At 38.6% G+C, this 18,982-nt stretch overlaps 1 protein-coding gene across 2 annotated transcripts; it reads left to right on the top strand.

Moving 5' to 3' along the window:
* Positions 1-1,038: 1,038 nt before the first annotated feature.
* On the top strand, positions 1,039-18,768 carry gal3st2 (galactose-3-O-sulfotransferase 2). 2 transcript variants are annotated; one of them, XM_060888231.1, is made up of 4 exons: positions 1,039-1,162; positions 11,238-11,348; positions 12,236-12,854; positions 13,509-18,768. In XM_060888231.1, the coding sequence occupies exons 1-4, from the start codon at positions 1,089-1,091 to the stop codon at positions 14,484-14,486; spliced, it is 1,782 nt and encodes a 593-aa protein (XP_060744214.1). In that variant the 5' UTR covers positions 1,039-1,088; the 3' UTR covers positions 14,487-18,768. The 2 variants fall into 2 exon arrangements, with proteins under 2 accessions (XP_060744214.1, XP_060744215.1); XM_060888232.1 differs by lacking the exon at positions 1,039-1,162 and adding an exon at positions 11,029-11,041.
* The last annotated feature ends 214 nt before the right edge of the window (positions 18,769-18,982 follow it).

Genomic DNA, 18,982 nt, shown 5'->3' with positions numbered 1-18,982 from the left:
GACATGACTGGTTAAGTTATAAACCTTAACAAAGGACCGGATTATCAAAATGTTCTTGATAGAAACAATGTGGAAATTAAAACAAACAAACAAAGCAAACTAGTTTGGTTTGAGTGTAAATTGTCACTTTGCCTTCAAATTTGAAACTGGAATTTTGTTCCCAATGTCACACTTTAGGTTCATTCATTCATTTTCTACCGCTTATCCGAACTACCTCAGGTCACGGGGAGCCTGTGATCTCAGGCGTCATCGGGCATCAAGGCAGGATACACCCTGGACAGAGTGCCAACCCATCACAGGGCACACACACACACACACTCTCATTCACTCACGCAATCACACACTAGGGACAATTTTCCAGAGATGCCAATCAACCTACCATGCATGTCTTTGGACCGGGGAGGAAACCGGAGTAACCGGAGGAAACCCCCGAGGCACGGGGAGAACATGCAAACTCCACACACACAAGGTGGAGGTGGGAATTGAACCCCGACCCTGGAGGTGTGAGGCAAACGTGCTAACCACTAAGTCACCGTGCCCCCCCCCCACTTTAGGTTTAAGTAATGAAATCATCTTAGAGAAGTAAAAATTATAGGTACAGTATATATGGTATCTAATTACTATACAAAATACTAAATATAAATATTAATTACTTAAGAATTAAGTACATTCAGATCTAATGTATGATTTTTTTGGGGGTTCATCTGAAAGGTCCACCTTTTTTGACCTGGTTTCTCTCTCTCTCTCTCTCTCTGTGTGTCTCTCTCTCTCTCTCTCTCTCTCTCTCTCTTTGTGTCTCTCTCTGTCTTTCTCTCTCTGTGTATCTCTCTCTTTCTCTCTGTGTGTATCTCTCTCTCTCTCTCTCTCTCTCTCTGTGTGTCTCTCTCCCTCTGTATGTCTCTCTCTCTCTCTCTCTCTCTCTCTCTCTCTCTCTCTCTCTCTCTCTCTCTCTTTTGTCCAATCAGGTGGTAGTGGGCGGGGTCTCTGGGCTGAGGGGTTTCAGGAGTCAGAGGTTGGCGTGTATGGTAGCGCTTGGTAGCGGGTGCCGCGTCCATTAGCAGGCGGTCAGCGTCACGCACAGCGACACCATGCTCCCGCGTCTGAAGCGCGCGCTCCGGCATAATAACGCGTCTTACCGGGGATCCATCCCGCCGTGGAGCGCGTGAGTCTTCTGGGTCAAGTTCATTACAGCGGGATGCTTTACTCTCCCTGTCTGTTTAACTCCTGAGCTGGTAGCTGGTAAATGAACATAAAGAAGGCTTTGATTAAAGGTTTCTGTAGTTCAGCATCACATTCCATGGAAAAGAAAGAGAAAAGTTTGTTTTCTTTTGTTAGCTAAACCTCATCAACTGAAAAACTTAAAACCCTGAATTTCAAACTTTTTGCAATCATTTCTAGAGTAAAAGTAATTTTGAAATATTTAAACAACAGGGTAAATATTTAACCATTCAGTTTAACATCACTTGGTATGTTCAGTAAAACTGTATTTAGATTGAAATGAACATAATTTATACTTGTTGTGAATTCATATTGACCACTTTGAGACACTTTTAAACCTTTTAACCAAACACCAACATTTCTTACTTAAAGCATGATATTGTTTCATTTGTCATTACTAATTATATTTTTTAGGGAATTTTACCTTGACCTTTATTTGACATTTTATCAGACGACTCCAACGTGTGAACAAATTTAAACTGTTCAACAACTCATAAAGCTGAAATCTTTACTGTTTTAAAAAACAGCATATTATTAATTTATTTATCCTGCTGGGTTTTTTTTTTAAGAATTTATATTAAATTTGAAAATGTGCAATATTTAGGAATTCCAATTTTGGATTTTCCAACATTTTTCACAATTCAAATAAAATGTGGCTGATTTTGGAACATTTTATTTGAATTGATGTGTTTTATGTTTAGCATTTTAGGAACTAAATTATGATTCGCATTGACTCAAATTGTTTAATCTGTACACAAAAAACTTTAAATGTGCATATTATTATTGTTGTTGTTGTTGTTGTTGTTGTTGTTGTTTTTATTTAGAATTGAATGCTAAATTACTAATTAGGTAACTAATTATAAAATTAAGTGACTTTGACCTTTCTTTGACATATCAGCCGACTCCTTCACCACGAGCCATGCCTTGCTTTAACAATACTAATTAATTCCATTAATATATAATATAGAATTCACTTATTTATTAGAGCTGCTAGATTAGCTTGTATTCGAGATCAACACTGAGATTGTTTTATGTTAATGACTGACTTTCACCAGGAAATGTGTGAACGAACATCATGTTTAACCTGTTCAATAACTGATAGAGCTACTGTTTTAAAAATGCATAAAAAAACGAGGGTAAAAAACATTGATTCCATGAACGTTATTGGTGTTTTTTATAGATATCATTTTAGGACCTAAATTATGATTCACATAATATTTATTAGTAGTATTTACAATTCAATACTAAATGCAAACTAATTATAATAATAAGTTATAACAATAGTAACTATTATCATAATTATAATAATAAGTTATAACAATAGTAACTATTATCATAATAATTATGATGATTATCATAATTATTATCATATCTTAATAATTATTATTATCATTGAGTATTGAACAAAGAAGAAGGTGATGTGATCATGATCGTTATACTTAATTATATTTATATCGTTTACATCTTATATTTTTATATGTTAGCTGTAGTGCAGATGCACAAGTTCAGGTAACTCTTAGCTGAATTTAGACAGGCGAACATTAGAGTAACCATTAGTATAGGTCTAAAAATGCTGTCCTGCTGTGAGAAGCTACATGGAATCGAGGCTAAAACGGCCCAAATGCAGCTAATTGTGTTTTATCTAACGACGCTGTGGAGATATGGTCTCGTAAGGGTGGAGCAGTGGTTCCTCATGGTCTGGCAGTCAGCTTGGGTTGAGTTCATCACAGTCATTCCTCTGTGGTCTGTGGGCCAGATGAAAGCATGGCTCAGCATTTGTTTGCTTTCTGAGAGAATTGCTTTCACTAAGCCGGGGGACAAGATGGACAAGTAAAAAAAAATAAAATAAAAAACATTCTCGAAGTCGTTACTGTGGAATCGATAACGTATTGAAATGAGAGCGTTCTTTCACACAGAGCAGTCAGGATTAGTTACAGAGCTGGTGTGATTCATAGAACGTGAATCAGAATGGCGAACACTTAAGTTGTAGGTGTGAGTGCTGTTATTTCATTCTGTTTTCATTTTCATCGCAGTCTGAAATTCAGCACATGGAAGTGAGGCGAGTTATTTTGGAGCGAGGCGTTAGCTAAGTCTTGGCTAGTTCACTTGGCAGAGTTATTTGAACACAGCCAGATACTGAATGTCGAATGAATGAAGTTATATGGTTAGTGTGTGTGAGTGTGTGAGAGTGTGTGTGATAGTGAGTGTGGAAGAGAGAGAGTGTGTGTGTGTCTTGGGGATTGGACACACTCTCTTCTCTTCAGATGTCTCTGTGGCTGTAGGCTTTATTAAGAAGTTTTTGTTCCTTCTTTGTTTGTGTCTGTGCGCGCGTGTCTGTGTGCGCGTGTCTGTGCTGTGCTTGTGCTCGTGTGTCTGTGCTTGTGCTCGTGTGTCTGTGCTTGTGCTCGTGTGTCTGTGCTTGTGCTCGTGTGTCTGTGCTTGTGCTCGTGTGTCTGTGCTTGTGCTCGTGTGTCTGTGCTTGTGCTCGTGTGTCTGTGCTTGTGCTCGTGTGTCTGTGCTTGTGCTCGTGTGTCTGTGCTTGTGCTCGTGTGTCTGTGCTTGTGCTCGTGTGTCTGTGCTTGTGCTCGTGTGTCTGTGCTTGTGCTCGTGCTCGTGTGTCTGTGCTTGTGCTCGTGTGTCTGTGCTCGTGTGTCTGTGCTCGTGTGTCTGTGCTCGTGTGTCTGTGCTTGTGTGTCTGTGCTTGTGTGTCTGTGCTTGTGTGTCTGTGCTTGTGTGTCTGTGCTCGTGTGTCTGTGCTTGTGCTCGTGTGTCTGTGCTTGTGCTCGTGTGTCTGTGCTTGTGCTCGTGCTCGTGTGTCTGTGCTCGTGTGTCTGTGCTCGTGTGTCTGTGCTCGTGTGTCTGTGCTCGTGTGTCTGTTCTCGTGTTTCTGTGCTTGTGCTCGTGCTCATGTGTCTGTGCTTGTGCTCGTGCTCCTGTGTCTGTGCTTGTGTGTCTGTGCTTGTGTGTCTGTGCGCCCGTGTCTGTGCGCGCGTGTCTGTGCTCCCGTCAGTGCGTCTGCATGTTTATCCATCTCTCTAACAGATATTAATAGACGCCAGAGTTTCATCCAACACACAGTTCTTCTGTCAGACCTCTTATTTCTCTTACCACAGGATTCTGACATCAAACTTCATGTAGAATTCAGAAGCTGGTCATTGAACAAATATTCAGTAGAAACGTCCAATTCATTGTGGTTGGAAAAAAAAGTGAGCTCTGGGACCGAATCCCAAACACGTCTATATTTAACTGCTCTGATTGAATTTTAACACCACAGGGAAGATGAATCTGTGAATCTCTGAAAGTCTTCTAATGAGGTTAACGTCAGTCTCTGGCAGAATTCTATTTAGCACAAAGTCCAAGGAAATACCAGCTTGATTCACCAAAGTTTCTCCTCCTTATACGGACTAATCCCTTCTGCACTAATCACAACGATGATGCCGGTCATCCCTCGTGTGTTGCTTTTGTAAAGAAATGTTCTTGCTTTGATGGCTGTTTCAGATCCGAGTAACTGAGTAAAAAGGTTGAGTGAACAAATAAATATAAAATATATAAAATAATAACAGTGACTATTAAACAAGATAAAATAAAAGAAATAACTTGGTTTTTGTTTTCAAATTTTGCAAAATAAAGGCAAATGGTGAAAAAAAAAATAACCTAGCAAAATAAATGAGAATTTTGACAAAATTCTTAACAATATTTAATCATATTTTTGCCTTTTAATGGATTTTTTTAATTATTTTTCTCACATCTATTCATTTATTAATTAGTGAATTCATTTTCTTTCTTTCTTTCTTTCTTTCTTTCATTCTTTCATTCTTTATTCATTTATTATTGTAGATATTTAATAGATATTTATTCCTTTATTTTATTTCTTTCTGTGATATATATATTCCTGAGATTATTCTGTTATTTTATTCGTCGCTCGGTCATTTATTTATTTATTTATTTATTTCATTTGCTTTCAAGGCCAGAGCTGGTGATTAGTCCCACAGATGAAGCACACGTTTTCTCTCCAGCAGCAGTTTTCTCGGAGAACTTCCTGTGTCTTTTAGGAGAACACCTGGATGTAGTTTGAAGCAGGAGATTACTCGCAGCACTGCTTTACTTTAAATAAATAATCTTTAAACAAAACTCACCATTTCATTAAGACTGATTTGATGTGCTCGAAGGCAGCAGCTCAGACTTTTTTCTCCTGCTTAACCTTAAACACACGCCTGCATTATTTATAACAGAAATATCCCGTGAGTGTGGGGAGAGCCATGCTTTGCTTCTGTTAGACCTTAATACTTTATTTGGAATTTGATTTTAATCTGTAGCCGAGAGAGAACCTGAGACAACAAAATGATCTGTCTGGGATGTTTGTTTGTTTGGTTTAATTTTTAGTTTGTGGGGAACAAGTGGGTTTAATAACCTTGCATTCACCAGCGTTATTTAATTTTTCATTTCGGTGCTGTGAAATCTGTACTGAAAATTTGCTTAGCTTCAGTACCTACATCCAGATACTAATTAGTGTGTTTTTTTCCTGAAGAGAATGCGCTAATTTGTGTCTCTATTAATTTTATTAATGATAAAATTATTCCTTGGGTCATTTATTTGTTTGAAAATAGAAGATGATCATTTTAATCATCTTCATTCATTCTCTCTCTCTCTCTCTCTCTCTCTCTCTCTCTCTCTCTCTCTCTCTCTCTCTCTGCCTCTCTCTCTCTCTCCCTCAACCCCTCTCTCTCCCCCTACACACCCACCCTCTCTCACGCTCTCTCACTCTCTCTCTCTCCCTCACTCTCTCTTTCCCCCCACCCACCCCCCTCGCTCACTCTCTCTCACTCCCCCCCTCCCTCAACCCCCCTCTCTCCCCCACTCTCTCCCCCCACCCCCCACTCTCTCACACTCTCTCTCCCTCAACTCCCCTCTCTCCCCCACACACCCACCCTCTCTCACTCTCTCTCTGCCTCACTCTCTCTCTCCCCCCACCCACCCCCCCTCTCCCTCAACCATCCTCTCTCCCCCCCACACACCCGCCCTCTCTCACTCTCTCTCTCTCCCTCACTCTCTCTCTCTCCCCCCACCCACCCCCCTCGCTCACTCTCTCTCTCTCCCCCCTCTCCCTCAACCCCCTCTCTCCCCCACTCTCCCCCCACCCCCCTCACTCTCTCTCACACTCTCTCTCCCTCTACCCCCCCTCGCTCTTCTCTCCCTCTACCCCCCTCTCCCCCCCACTCTCTCTCACTCTCTCACTCTACCCCCCCTCTCACTCTCTCCCTCTCTCTCTCCATCTCTCTTTATATTTCCCTCTGATATTTCAGGTATGAGAAATAGAGAATGAAATATCCCAATCTTTCCCAATTCCAAAGAAAGAGCAAATCCCAATAACAGAGACCAGGGCTACATTATTTAGTATTTAGTACACTACAGATTTTCTTTGTTTTAGCAGATCAGGTCCTCTATAAGTTTAGCGTTGATTTTGATTTGATTTAGACTTAAAGACATTTATTGTACATGACGCATCATCTGTACTCATTGTTAACAGACAAATCATCATGCACATCATTTGTTTTTAGGTTGTCTCGCAGCGCTGTAGAATTCTGGATTCTGATTGGTCGAAAGGCATTGAGCTTGGAGAATAGTTGAATTGTTCATCGTTTGTTTTAATGCCCTCATTTTTATATCAGAAGCAGCTTTATTGTTCAGGTGTGAGCAGACACACAAGGAACTTGTTGTGGTTTTTAAAGAGCTCTTGGTACACACATACATACATGTATACATACCTAGCATGAGAACAGTAAACATATTAAATAGTAAGGATTTACATATTTACATAGTACTTGAGAAACCAAACAGTTATAGAAGAGCACAGAACCGACTCAATAACAGCTGAGTAAAACTGCGTCATCTGTGTATGTAGCAGTTTGAACTTTTTTAGTTGATGAACAACTTCTGCTTGGCCTTTTTCACAAAGTCAATTTCAAGGTTTATTCTTGTACTTGTACAGCAGATGTTCCATGTGTACGTGTTGTAATTGTTGGAGTTTTGTGTGGTGGTTGTGGCGTGTACGAGCCCCAGCGGTATGGAGAGCGGTATCCGGTTTGTGTTTGTCTTGTCCTGCACTGTTTGCACCTCTTTCTGCCCCTTTCCTCGACATGCCCGCAACATTTCAAAGAGCCGGAAAGTAAATAAACGGCAGGTGGAAATTAATTAAGCGTATTAAGTTTTGCATATGTGCAGTACACGGGCGTAAGGGTTTATCAGATGTTTCAGCGTGGATGATAAACTTTTTGAAAACAACTGAAAATGGTAGCGTGGAACTGGAGCGTTCTTAAATTAATGAATTGGGGGCATGGGGGGCTTGATATACAGCCAAATATACATTACAGCACAGAGGAATACTTTTCTTCGCATATCCCAACTTAGGAGGTTGGGGTCGGGGCAGCTATGATACCGTGCTACGGGAGCAGGGAGGGTTGAGGGCTCAACAGTGGCAGCTTGGCAGTGCTGGGGCTTGAACACCGAACCTCCGATCAACAAACCAGAACCTTTAGCACTTTAGTGAGATGCAAGACATTTTTTCCACCTGCCTAAGTTCTCCACCCCACCCCACTGCTGTGCTCCTCTGCTGGCTTTCCGGTAGCTGCACACATCAGATTCAAAACACTGATGCTTGCCTACAAAGCCAAAAATGGACCAGCTCCCTCTTACCTCAAAGCTGTTTTCACTCCTCACACTGTACCTCACACCCATAGATCTACCAGCACTGCTCAAATACAATAAATCCCAAAAACCATAAACGTTAACGTAAATCAACTTTCTGCTTCGTCATTTCTGCAACACATTTGTTTAACGAACGAAGCTGTCAGTGATACGTTTTCCACCACGTTCACGCCAGAAGGTTCTCTGTAGTATGCCAAGCCTTGTGTTTTTTGTCTCGTTACAGTCACTGACAGTTGTTTATAGGTACTGTTGTGTAAATGATAACACAAAGTCAGCCATGTGTTGTATTCCTTGCATGGTTTTAAGTTTCCTTTCTGTTTCTAATCTCTGGAACAAATGCAGAAACTCTGATGAAGTCCATCTGACGTTCCTCACGGAGCTGGAGAAGTTGTTTGGTTGTAGCCTTGTATTCAGATGCCTGTTAGAGAGGATTTCACTTTCAGCTTTTACAACACTAGAGAAGTGTCCTACTGTATGTAGAGGCTGTAACAAAAAAGCTTTTTGTTTGTTTGTATATCAGTTCGTTATACTTCGATTCATTAACAATCTGAAATTCAATTCAGCACTAATATGATTCAAACTTGCATGAATATGATTCGATTCATTAGCACTGCAATACAATTCAGCACCAATATGACTCAATTCAATTTCAATATGATTCAGTTCCACAGCAGTATGAGTCGAATTGGCACACACATTATTCAATACCGATTCATTTAGATTCTGCACCAATGTGACTCAGTTTAACTTCCTTATGATTCCGTTCCACAGCAATATATTTTGTCTTGGCACAAATATGGTTTGAATTAGTACCAATGCAATTTGATTCAGCACAAATATGATTTGATTCACTACCAGTTCAATTTAGCACCAATACAATTCGATTCAACTCCAAATGCAGTACGAGTCAGTCGTCTTTATTCACTGCCTTTATTTTCTCAGAGGATTATCTGAGAATTAGTATTACATACCGAAAGAAAATGGGTTTTAACACATCTAATGGAAAGATTCACTTGATTTATTTTATTTTTATTTTTTATTCTTCCATCATTTCAACCGTACCCTTTGTTTGTTTTTGTCACGTACTGAGCATGTAGAGAGTGCAGGCTGTATGAGGAGGATCTCGATAACTGTTCCACATGCTTAAGATTTCTGTGGCTTAGAAGTTTATTTGTAGTAGATTTGAAATATTTGAAACCTTCACCAGTGAGACAGGCAGAGTGTCTAAAACCAGCTGTGTGTGTGTGTGTGTGTGTGTGTGTGTGTGTGTGTGTGTGTGTGTGTGTGTGTGTGTGTGTGTGTGTGTGTGTGTGTGTGTGTGTGTGTGTGTGTGAGTGTGTGTGTGTGTGTGTGTGAGTGTGTGTGAGTGTGTGTGTGTGAGTGTGTGTGTGTGAGTGTGTGTGAGTGTGTGTGAGTGTGTGTGTGTGAGTGTGTGTGAGTGTGTGTGAGTGTGTGTGTGTGTGTGAGTGTGTGTGTGAGTGTGTGTGTGAGTGTGTGTGTGAGTGTGTGTGAGTGTGTGTGAGTGTGTGTGAGTGTGTGTGTGTGAGTGTGAGTGTGAGTGTGATGTAATCATGCTCAAAATATATACAAGTGATCTCTCTCTCTCTCTCTCCCTTTTTCTAGCTCTTTTCTTTCTTTCTTTCTTTCTTTCTTTCTTTCTTTCTTTTGTTGTCTCCTTTGATCGTTTTTTATTTGTATATTTTTATTTAACATTTCTTTTCTTTGTTTTTGTTTTTGTAATACATCTATTTTAGCATTTTTCTTTCACTTTTTCCGCTCGTCTGCACCCCCCACCTTTTCATTATTCATTTGCCATTCTTTGTTCTTTCTTTTTCTTTTTGTTTTTTTCTTCTTCCTTTTTTTCCTTTCTCTAGTCTTTCATTTATTATTTCATTAATTTTTTTATATTAAAAGACTTTCTTCATGTTTTGTTTTGTCATCTTGATTTTTAATTCTATACTTTCTAGAGATGAGCCGGATACTCGGCTGAAACGAGTATCCGGTACGGATAAAGCACTTCTGCTGAGTACGAGTATTATACGAGTAATACGAGTCAATATCTGTGCTCGGATTGAATGAAAATCATCATTGGGTATCTGATTGTGTCAGCATTCTGTGATAGGCTAGTCACAGCGCCCCTCCCCTACAGTGATAGGCTAGTCACAGCGCCCCTCCCCTACAGTGATAGGCTAGTCACAGCGCCCCTCCCCTACAGTGATAGGCTAGTCACAGCGCCCCTCCCCTACAGTGATAGGCTAGTCACAGCGCCCCTCCCCTACACACATACAGATGTATTGTGTTGCTGTGTCTCGCTCTGCTCACTCGCAGTCACACACAGAACAGCTCTCTGTCTCTCCCTCAGTCACTCGGGTTCGCGGGTCTTTTCCGTTAACGTTTAGGGTTTCTTCAGCTTTTTACTTCGGGTTGTAACGTTAATAATACGTACTTACTAACCAGTAGAGTTCTGGTAAACGTGGGTTTGTTCAGACGTGGTGCTTGCTTGGTAGAATGCGACTCGCATTGCGTCTCTGCCTGTCGGAGATTTTTTTTCTTTTTTAAACCTTCAGCTGTCTCTAACCAGTAACCAGACACTGAGTGTCTGACAAGTTTTTGCTGTATTTGATAAAAACATAAAGGTAGTAAGCTAGTGTTATAAATATTACAAATTAATTATTAAGCTACACACACACACACACCTGGTGTGGAAATAAAAAAAGAACCAAAAAAATAAAAAAAATCACACTGATCATAAAAAAATTAAAAGTTAAAAAAGAAAGTTATGTTGTTCATTACATTTTACTTCATAATTGCACTGCATTGTTTTGTTTTCATTGTTGCAAAACTTGTTCTGTAATATAGTTCGTTTGCTATCGTGATCGAAACCATTGATCTGAAGCTCAATCCTGATGCTGTCCTGTAAATATTTTTCTAATCAGCAATAAATATAACAATTTCTGATCAACCCATATCAATTGCATGCTTAAAATAACATACCGTTAAAGCCCCGCCCATTTCAAGACAAGCCCCGCCTATGTCCGTGTTAGGCCCCACCCACTCAGAGTACAGATACAGATACAGATAATTCATATTGTTAACAGATACAGATTCAGATAATGCTGTACTCGCTCGTCCCTAATACTTTCTTCTTTCTCTCTCTCTTTCTTTCTTTGATTCTTTCTTTCTTTCTTTTTTCTTTTTATAACAATAAACAATACATTTTTTCTTTGGAAATTTTTCCTAATGGATATGATAATACAGTACTTGAATTGTTCTTGTCTTCTTAATTACAGACTCTGTGTGTGTGTGTGTTGTAGGTGTGTACGGGCAGTGTTTTGCAGTCACCTGCGTTTAATATGGCATGTTTTGATGTTTCTGACCATCCTGTGTGTGGTGCTACAGTTACTGAGTGCAGTTCTTCAGTCTCGGTGAGTTAATAATAAAACAAACCATTTAACACATTCTGTATAATTAAATCTACTGTTTAATCATTTTAATTATAAATCTAATACTAACCAGACTTGCTTTAGTCATTAATAATCACTTTTGGCTGTAATGATTGTTATTAATGCCTGCATAAGTATTTATACCTTGAACGTTTCAACCTCCCTTCTTTAATCAGGTAGTGATCTTTGATCTTGATTTATTAGCGTCTTTATGATGCTGTTTGTTGACATGACCTAATATGAAAATGATCCAGTTTGATTCAGCAGCAATGCAATTTGAATTAGTTTGATTTGATTCAGCACCGAAAGGATTCAAGTCAAAGAAATATAATTTGATGCATATACGATTCGATTCAGCACCAAAATGATTTGATTCAGCACCAATATGATTCGATTCAGAAGCAGTATGATTTGATTGATAAAGTAAGAAAGATAAGATGTACAGTATAAACTTTATTGATCCCACAGTGGGGAAAGTCACTTATCGCTGCAGCTCACAGAGAGTTCAGGCACAAAGTGCAGGCATTAAAGACTTATAATAGGTAGAAATAAAAGTTTAATATAATACAATATTCAAAAAAGTTAAGTATTGCACAATAACATCACTTTAATGCAGTTTTAAAGTTTGACAGTCACTGGTATGAGTGACCTGTGGTAGCGCTCACACTGGGTGTAGCAGTCTGCTAATGAAAATGGGTCTTCACAGTCCCATACAGGGTATAATTTGGTGATTCAGAACTAATACGATTTGACTCAGCACCAACAAGATTCGGGGTCTATACTTATGGAAGCAACTGTAGATTTGATTGAATTTGTATAGACTCTTTGCATTTCTCCTTTCTTTTTAAAGAATCTTTCTTTTCTCTCAGCAACAAGACCAAACCATCTGACCACAAGGTGATCAATCCTCTTCAAAATGAACAGCAAGATGCTCAGTTTATCATGGAGAACTTTAATGTAAACAAAGCAGCCTTACGCCATTTCCAGTGGAATGGTGGAAAAGAAGAGGGACTGAATAAGCTTACAGAACCTGCTCGAAGTCTCACTACCACATCTGGGAAGATCTTAAACCCAAAGCTAGTGATCAAAGTGGGTATAGAACATGACCCCAAAAGCGAATTGGTGGTTGAGCAGGAAGTCCTAAAACAGGCACTTTTGAAGAAAGGATTTCATGAAGCTCCACTATCTGGTCAGAATCATGACGCTAAACAAACGTCTAGCTTTTTAGCCAGTGTCCAAAATGGTACGTGTCACCCGAAGAACCATGTCGTCTTTCTGAAAACGCACAAGACGGCCAGCAGCACCATCCTCAACATCCTGTATCGCTATGGTGACACCCACAACCTGACATTTGCACTGCCGGTGAACATGCACAGCCAACTCTACTACCCAAACTTCTTCATGTCGCACTTCGTCGAGGGCATAAAGTCTCACAGAGTGACAAAGTTCCACATCATGTGCAACCACATGCGCTTCCGAGGGCCCGAGGTCAGAAAGGAGAAAAAACATATACCAGAAGTTTTGAGTCTGAGCTCAGACTGTGAAATTAAACAGATTACCAAGCTAGCTAGTTGGCAGATGTTTGTGATGCAACTTTTGTGTTAGCTAGTTAGCATTACAGCTAGCTAGCTAGCTAGCTATCTATTATAGTGTACTTAAACATAGAACCATGTATCTATTGAAAAATACACGAAGTAAATTAAACATAACATAAAAGAAAAATGTCATAACACAATTTTGTGTCCAACAATATATTACATTAATCTGCAACCAGTGGACATAATCTAAAGGTAAAATATTGTAGTTTAGAGATCATGTGCAGCTGACAAGGTCAGGTTTCCTCTAGGAATGTTACCAGATTAGATATTTGGTGTTGCACAGGAATGTGCTTGTATGTGCCAAATTAGTACCACTAATGCCTGGGCATTAGATTTATACATTTCAAGTATTCCTTTTTTTTGATTGTCGGGAAACACACGAGAGACAAATCTGTCTCCATTATGCTCAAGAAGGACCCAGGCATAACCACCATCTTTATATTTCATCAGATTCATCAAATATTTTTCATCAAAATGTTTTGGACTGACAGTAGTGATGAATGATTTGTAATATATATTAAATGTATAAATATCTGTCTTTCAGGTGAGAAAGGTCATGCCCTTGGACACATTTTACTTCTCCATCCTGCGCAATCCCGTGTCCATGATGGAGTCCCTGTTTACATACTACAAATCAATCCCAGCTTTCCACAAATTCAAGACCCTTGAGGACTTTCTACATGACAATGGTCATTCTTACAGCGCTGCTGCACCTAGTAATCATTACGCTCGTAACATCCTGACCTTCGACTTCGGCTTCAACAACTCTGCACCACAGAACGAAGTGGAACTGGACCAACAAGCCACAGCTGTGATTGCCTCTGTGGAGAGTGAATTCCACCTGATCCTCATTTCGGAGTACTTTGATGAGTCTATGGTGTTGCTTAGACACGCCCTCTGCTGGACATTGGAGGACGTGACGTCGTTCCGATTGAACAGCCGAAGCAATATATCGCGCAAATCCCTGAGTGCAGAAATGACAGAACAGGTGAAGAAGTGGAGTTCTTTGGACTGGAGACTGTACCAACACTTTAACGCTAGCTTCTGGAGGCGAATAGATACATTGATAGGTCGTGCTAAGCTCCAAGAGGAAGTGGAGCTTCTCAGAGCTAGAAGGGCAGTACTGGAGCAAACCTGCCTTTTAGGGGGCAAAGCTGTGGATCCAGCTCACGTACATGATTTGTCATTGAAGCCATTTCAGTATGGCATAGCAGTTATCCAGGGATATAACCTCCGCCCAGACCTGGACAACAACACGCGCCAACTTTGTCAGAGGCTCATCACTCCCGAGCTGCAGTACACCATGGCTTTGTACAAAAAACAGTTCCCTGTTCTCGCTGCTAAAATGGCTAATAAAAAGACCATAAATACGGCGAAAAAAAACACACATACTGAGGCACGAAAAGCTAACGTGCGTGAATTACCTAAAGGCAGTAGGGATGTTAAAGGTGAAGCAAACTTAACTAAAGCAAAACAAAAATCCATAAAGACAAACGAACCCCAACCTACCAGTAAACAGTGAATAATGCTAAATGTGCCTTAGCCTGTGCTGCTGCATGTGTTAATTACCTCTCAATGTTTTGAAGATTTCTGTTAAAGGTCTTAAATGTGGTGGTCAGGAAAAAAAATGACAAATGAATGTTAAATGCTGTTTATGCAAAACTGATCAGTTGTTGGTTCTTTTACATTTGATTAGCTTTGATTGATCCTCTTGGGTCTTAAAACTGTGGCTAATTTGTTAGCTAGGGGGAATACAAACTCAAAACTACGTTTTGGCGACTTATTATTATTATTATTGAGCTAATGTGAACTTGCCCTAATTCTGTATGGATGCTAACAGTAAATTAATTTTTTTATTGAAATCCCAAAAAATGGTATACAAGGAAAAAAGAGATGGGAAATACGGGTAAAGCACTTCAGTGTTTTTTATTTTTGTCCTTTTTTGAGGTGAGGTCTATACATGCAGCTGAATTTGTGTAGATTTTTTGGGGGACAAAATCCTAACAATGGTACGAATGTCACTTCCATAGAACTAATTTACTTTTAATAATGAATAATTTATACTCAAAACCACAGAGTCCTGTTCTGTTTCTCTCTTTAAATGTAATTTAATATCTGTTATGTTTGTAATAATTATGAACAATATATACATTGGACCTCATTTCTCAATCTTCTCAATATTTTCATTTTTCCATCTGAACTAAAAATTCACACCAGATTAACAGAATTTTGTTTACAGTTGGGGGGGCACGGCTCACACCTCCAGGGTCGGGGTTCGATTCCCGCCTCCACCTTGTGTGTGTGGAGTTTGCATGTTCTCCCCGTGCCTCGGGGGTTTCCTCCGGGTACTCCGGTTTCCTCCCCCGGTCCAAAGACATGCATGGTAGGTTGATTGGCATCTCTGGAAAATTGTCCCTAGTGTGTGATTGCGTGAGTGAATGAGTGTGTGTGTGCCCTGCGATGGGTTGGCACTCCGTCCAGGGTGTATCCTGCCTTGATGCCCAATGACACCTGAGATAGGCACAGGCTCCCCGTGACCCGAGGTAGTTCGGATAAGCGGTAGAAGATGAATGAATGAATGAATGAATGTTTACAGTTGCTTTCATTCTTGCATACAAATACTGAGAAACGCAATTATGGGCAGGGCTGGTTGACATTTAGCCACGTATACAAAACTCTGTAAAACAAATATAATTATAAAAATAATTAAGCATTAACATTTTAAACAAATTAAATAAACATTTAAATACTTAATCTTATAAGTATGCATGTCAACATTTGTACGATATGGCGGCAGTCATTTACGTCAATGTTTCACATGAGTAATAAGTAAATGTACACAATCTTAGGTGTTCTTGTAGGACATGAAAGCAAATGAACTGAATTTTCATTTGCAAGCACCACATTTCTCATGTGAACAATAAATTTGTTCAGATTAATAAATGAAGTCCAATGTGATGAAAAATGCCATAACGATTTTTTGTTTTTGTTACTCTATTTTGCAATAGTGGGAATGGAAAAATCAGTCTCTGAGGTTTTTTTTTTTTTACTGTCCATATTTTTTCCGTGTAATTTCCGATTTGCGAAATTTTTAAAATCACAAGCACAGGATTCTTCTTTTTTTTTTCTCCAACCAGTGAAGACACCTTCGCAAAAATTAAAATACTGTTTATTTTAGATTAGATTGTCAGTTGTTTTTTAAAGATCAAGTCTCTGCAGAATATATTTGAAATAACTGCTCCTGTTGGTCCAAAAGAAATGTAAAAAAATATATGTTTAAATTATACATTAGAGAAATTGAAGCAAATATTTTTTGTATTGTTCCACATTTTGTAAAAGTTTAAAATGGGTTGTTATAAACCAAATGGCACATAATGGCTAATTGGGTTTCCAAATTTGGCAAACCCTAAGGCTAACTTGGGAATTCTGAAAGGAATAAGGGATATAATTTTTGTCAGAAGTATTCATGATTATAATTTATGAGGAAAAGTGAGTTTAGAAAGACTTTCTAAAGCTGTGTTTAATTATCTTTGCTAAATCCTGTGCCTTTGTTAGTGTTCACTTGTACAAATTTGTGCTAGCCTGTTTTATTTGCGGACGGCTTTTTCATGAGTGCTGCACTAGTTTTGTAGTTAGCAGTTCATAAGGTGGTGTTGCTCTATTCGAAATTAAGGAAATGACTTAAATAATTACCATAAGTAGAGCTCATGTGGCAAATAAGATGCAATCGAAGTGAGCGGAAATTGCTAATCAGAGAATCTAGTCTGAAAGACTCTCAAGCTAACCGCATCTGGAGCGTCTCACTCGGACTAGCACCTCACTTTACATCGCATTTAATGCTGAAACAACACGAACTGCAAATACAGCTAGCTAATGTTAGCAAAGGATGAGGAGAATTTTTCTGTGGTAAAGATCAGCTGTAAGGCATTGTCAGAATTTGAACTCTAGATCACCTGAGAATAAGGAAAATGATTTTCTGTTGTGCCACTTGAGAGTGCCATTTTTTAATTTTTTTTTTTTTTACCTTTTTTTAGTTTTAGCTAACTAGCATACCATCGCTGTCGGGTGGAATCCTCGTATCTCCAAAACCGCTATTTTTCAGGAAATTAAGGAAAAATTCCAGGAAATTCTAGGAAATTCCTTATCTGCAGTGCACAGGGTTTAGTCCGCGTTGCAGTGGATTGTCTTGCGCTAAATTCCTGTCCTCAGACGGGCACCAGAACTAGCAGGGGTCAAGATTTTTTTTTCTTTGAGCCCAGTGTTTTGAAGACATTTACCTCAGAAGACGTGTTGATTCGTTGCGACTCTTCTTGAGGAGAAATATGCCACGAAGCTCTCCCGCGGAGTGAGGAAGAGGTGGACAGTTGAAGTGTCCAATGGAGTTATGAGATTTGCGCTCAAGCCATTTTCAAGACTTTAGATTGGTTAATAACTTGTAAAAATAACAGACCCACGTGGGGACTGACCAATAGTATCGATATGTGAAAATATATGAAATTGACAAAATTTGGACATACGAGGTTTCCACCTAACACCTGGATTTTCACCTGGAAAAGGTTTCCACCTTTTTTTACTTTTACACAAATAATTTGTAAATTGTGTAATATTTCTTTCATGCTTTATTATATTGTGAATATTTATTTCTTTTCTTTGTTTTTCTTTGTTTGTTAATAACATGCTTACCTTTTAAAACAAACAAAACAATAGCAATACTGTCTTCAGGTTGCCTTTCCAGCAGCATTTTCTTTAAGGTGTTAGTCAAATACTGCTTTTACTTTTAAAGGAAAGTTTTGCCAATGAAACTAATTTTCCTTTTCCATTCCACTGACTCAAAAGCAATTACTTCCACAAGACACGGTTTACTTCCACATGTAGCTTCTTTAGTTTGACATTTTTTAAGCTACAAGGCTAATAATGCAATTCTATTTGCATTGTGCTAACTGTGTACCAAAATTTATCTGGATGCTGACTGATATTTATGTATATTTAACTTTAACTATGTATTTATTCTGTAGTTTTAATGATTTCTACAGGCAGTTAGCATGATGCTAAATGAAACCATAACTTGTCAGCTATGTTAGTCTCATACTTCTTATGCCAACAAGGTCAAGAAATGACTTTGGAAACTAAATATGCTTTATTGAGTACATCTGACGCAAGTGGAAATTATTTTTTGGTTGATTACTGAAATATTTACCTAATATTTACCTGTATATTTTGTTAATTACCTAATATACAGGATTTCCAACTTGAAATTGAACAATTTAACAAGTAGGTTTGCTGCTTACATTTACAAAACAGAGAATGAGGCTTTTGTCTACAATATACTTAAGCTTAATTTTCTCAGAAAATGAGCGGGTAGAGAATTAATTCAAATTTTGTGATATGTTTTTTGATCCAAGTTTGGAAATCAGTAATAAAATGCAAAATTGATCATAAATAGAACATTTTAGCAGCATTTTTATCGTATCAATGAAGTACAATGTTAACAAGTAAAATGCAAAATTCATAAAGTAAAATTTTAACCTAGATTTTGTTTGTTTGTTTTGTGCAAAATGTCTTAAATGCTGGATGTACAATATAAAAAATAGTTTACAAAAAAAAAAGTTATGGTAACTGTCAGAGCAGACTGGATGAAAATGAAGATTTTATGAAAATCTGCCTGAATCAGGTAAAAATATATGATTTCTTCTTTACTGTATATTTTGTTAGTAATTTTTTGTTTTTCTGAAGTTTCGTTTGGTTATTATACTTATATGAGGATGTATCATGTAATAAAAAAAAAATCAGACATAAAAATACAAGCTACAGTGCTGAAATTCTTTATTCTTAAGTGTGAGTCTGTACAGTGTGTTCATCCACACGTGGCCTCGACTTTATCGGCTCGGCACCAGTAAAGTCTAAACATCTGGAACTAGCTAGGAAAGATTTCTGACCGAGATTATAACAAATTAGATCCACATTCACAAACGAGTTTATAAGTCTGTCTTGGAGTAAACCATTCCTGAACAAAAAGAG

Source organism: Tachysurus vachellii, chromosome 15 (assembly GCF_030014155.1).
Source record: "Tachysurus vachellii isolate PV-2020 chromosome 15, HZAU_Pvac_v1, whole genome shotgun sequence".
Taxonomy (NCBI): Eukaryota; Metazoa; Chordata; class Actinopteri; order Siluriformes; family Bagridae; genus Tachysurus; species Tachysurus vachellii.
Note: the sequence above shows the minus strand (reverse complement) of the source record. Positions and strands in the feature narration are given on the sequence as shown.

Coding starts and splice junctions, on each gene's coding strand:
- gal3st2 (XM_060888231.1), top strand. CDS start 1,089: ATGCTCCCGCGTCTGAAGCGCGCGCTCCGGCATAATAACGCGTCTTAC. Junction 11,349..12,235: donor AGTGCAGTTCTTCAGTCTCG/GTGAGTTAATAA, acceptor CTTTTCTCTCAG/CAACAAGACCAAACCATCTG. Junction 12,855..13,508: donor TGCGCTTCCGAGGGCCCGAG/GTCAGAAAGGAG, acceptor TCTGTCTTTCAG/GTGAGAAAGGTCATGCCCTT.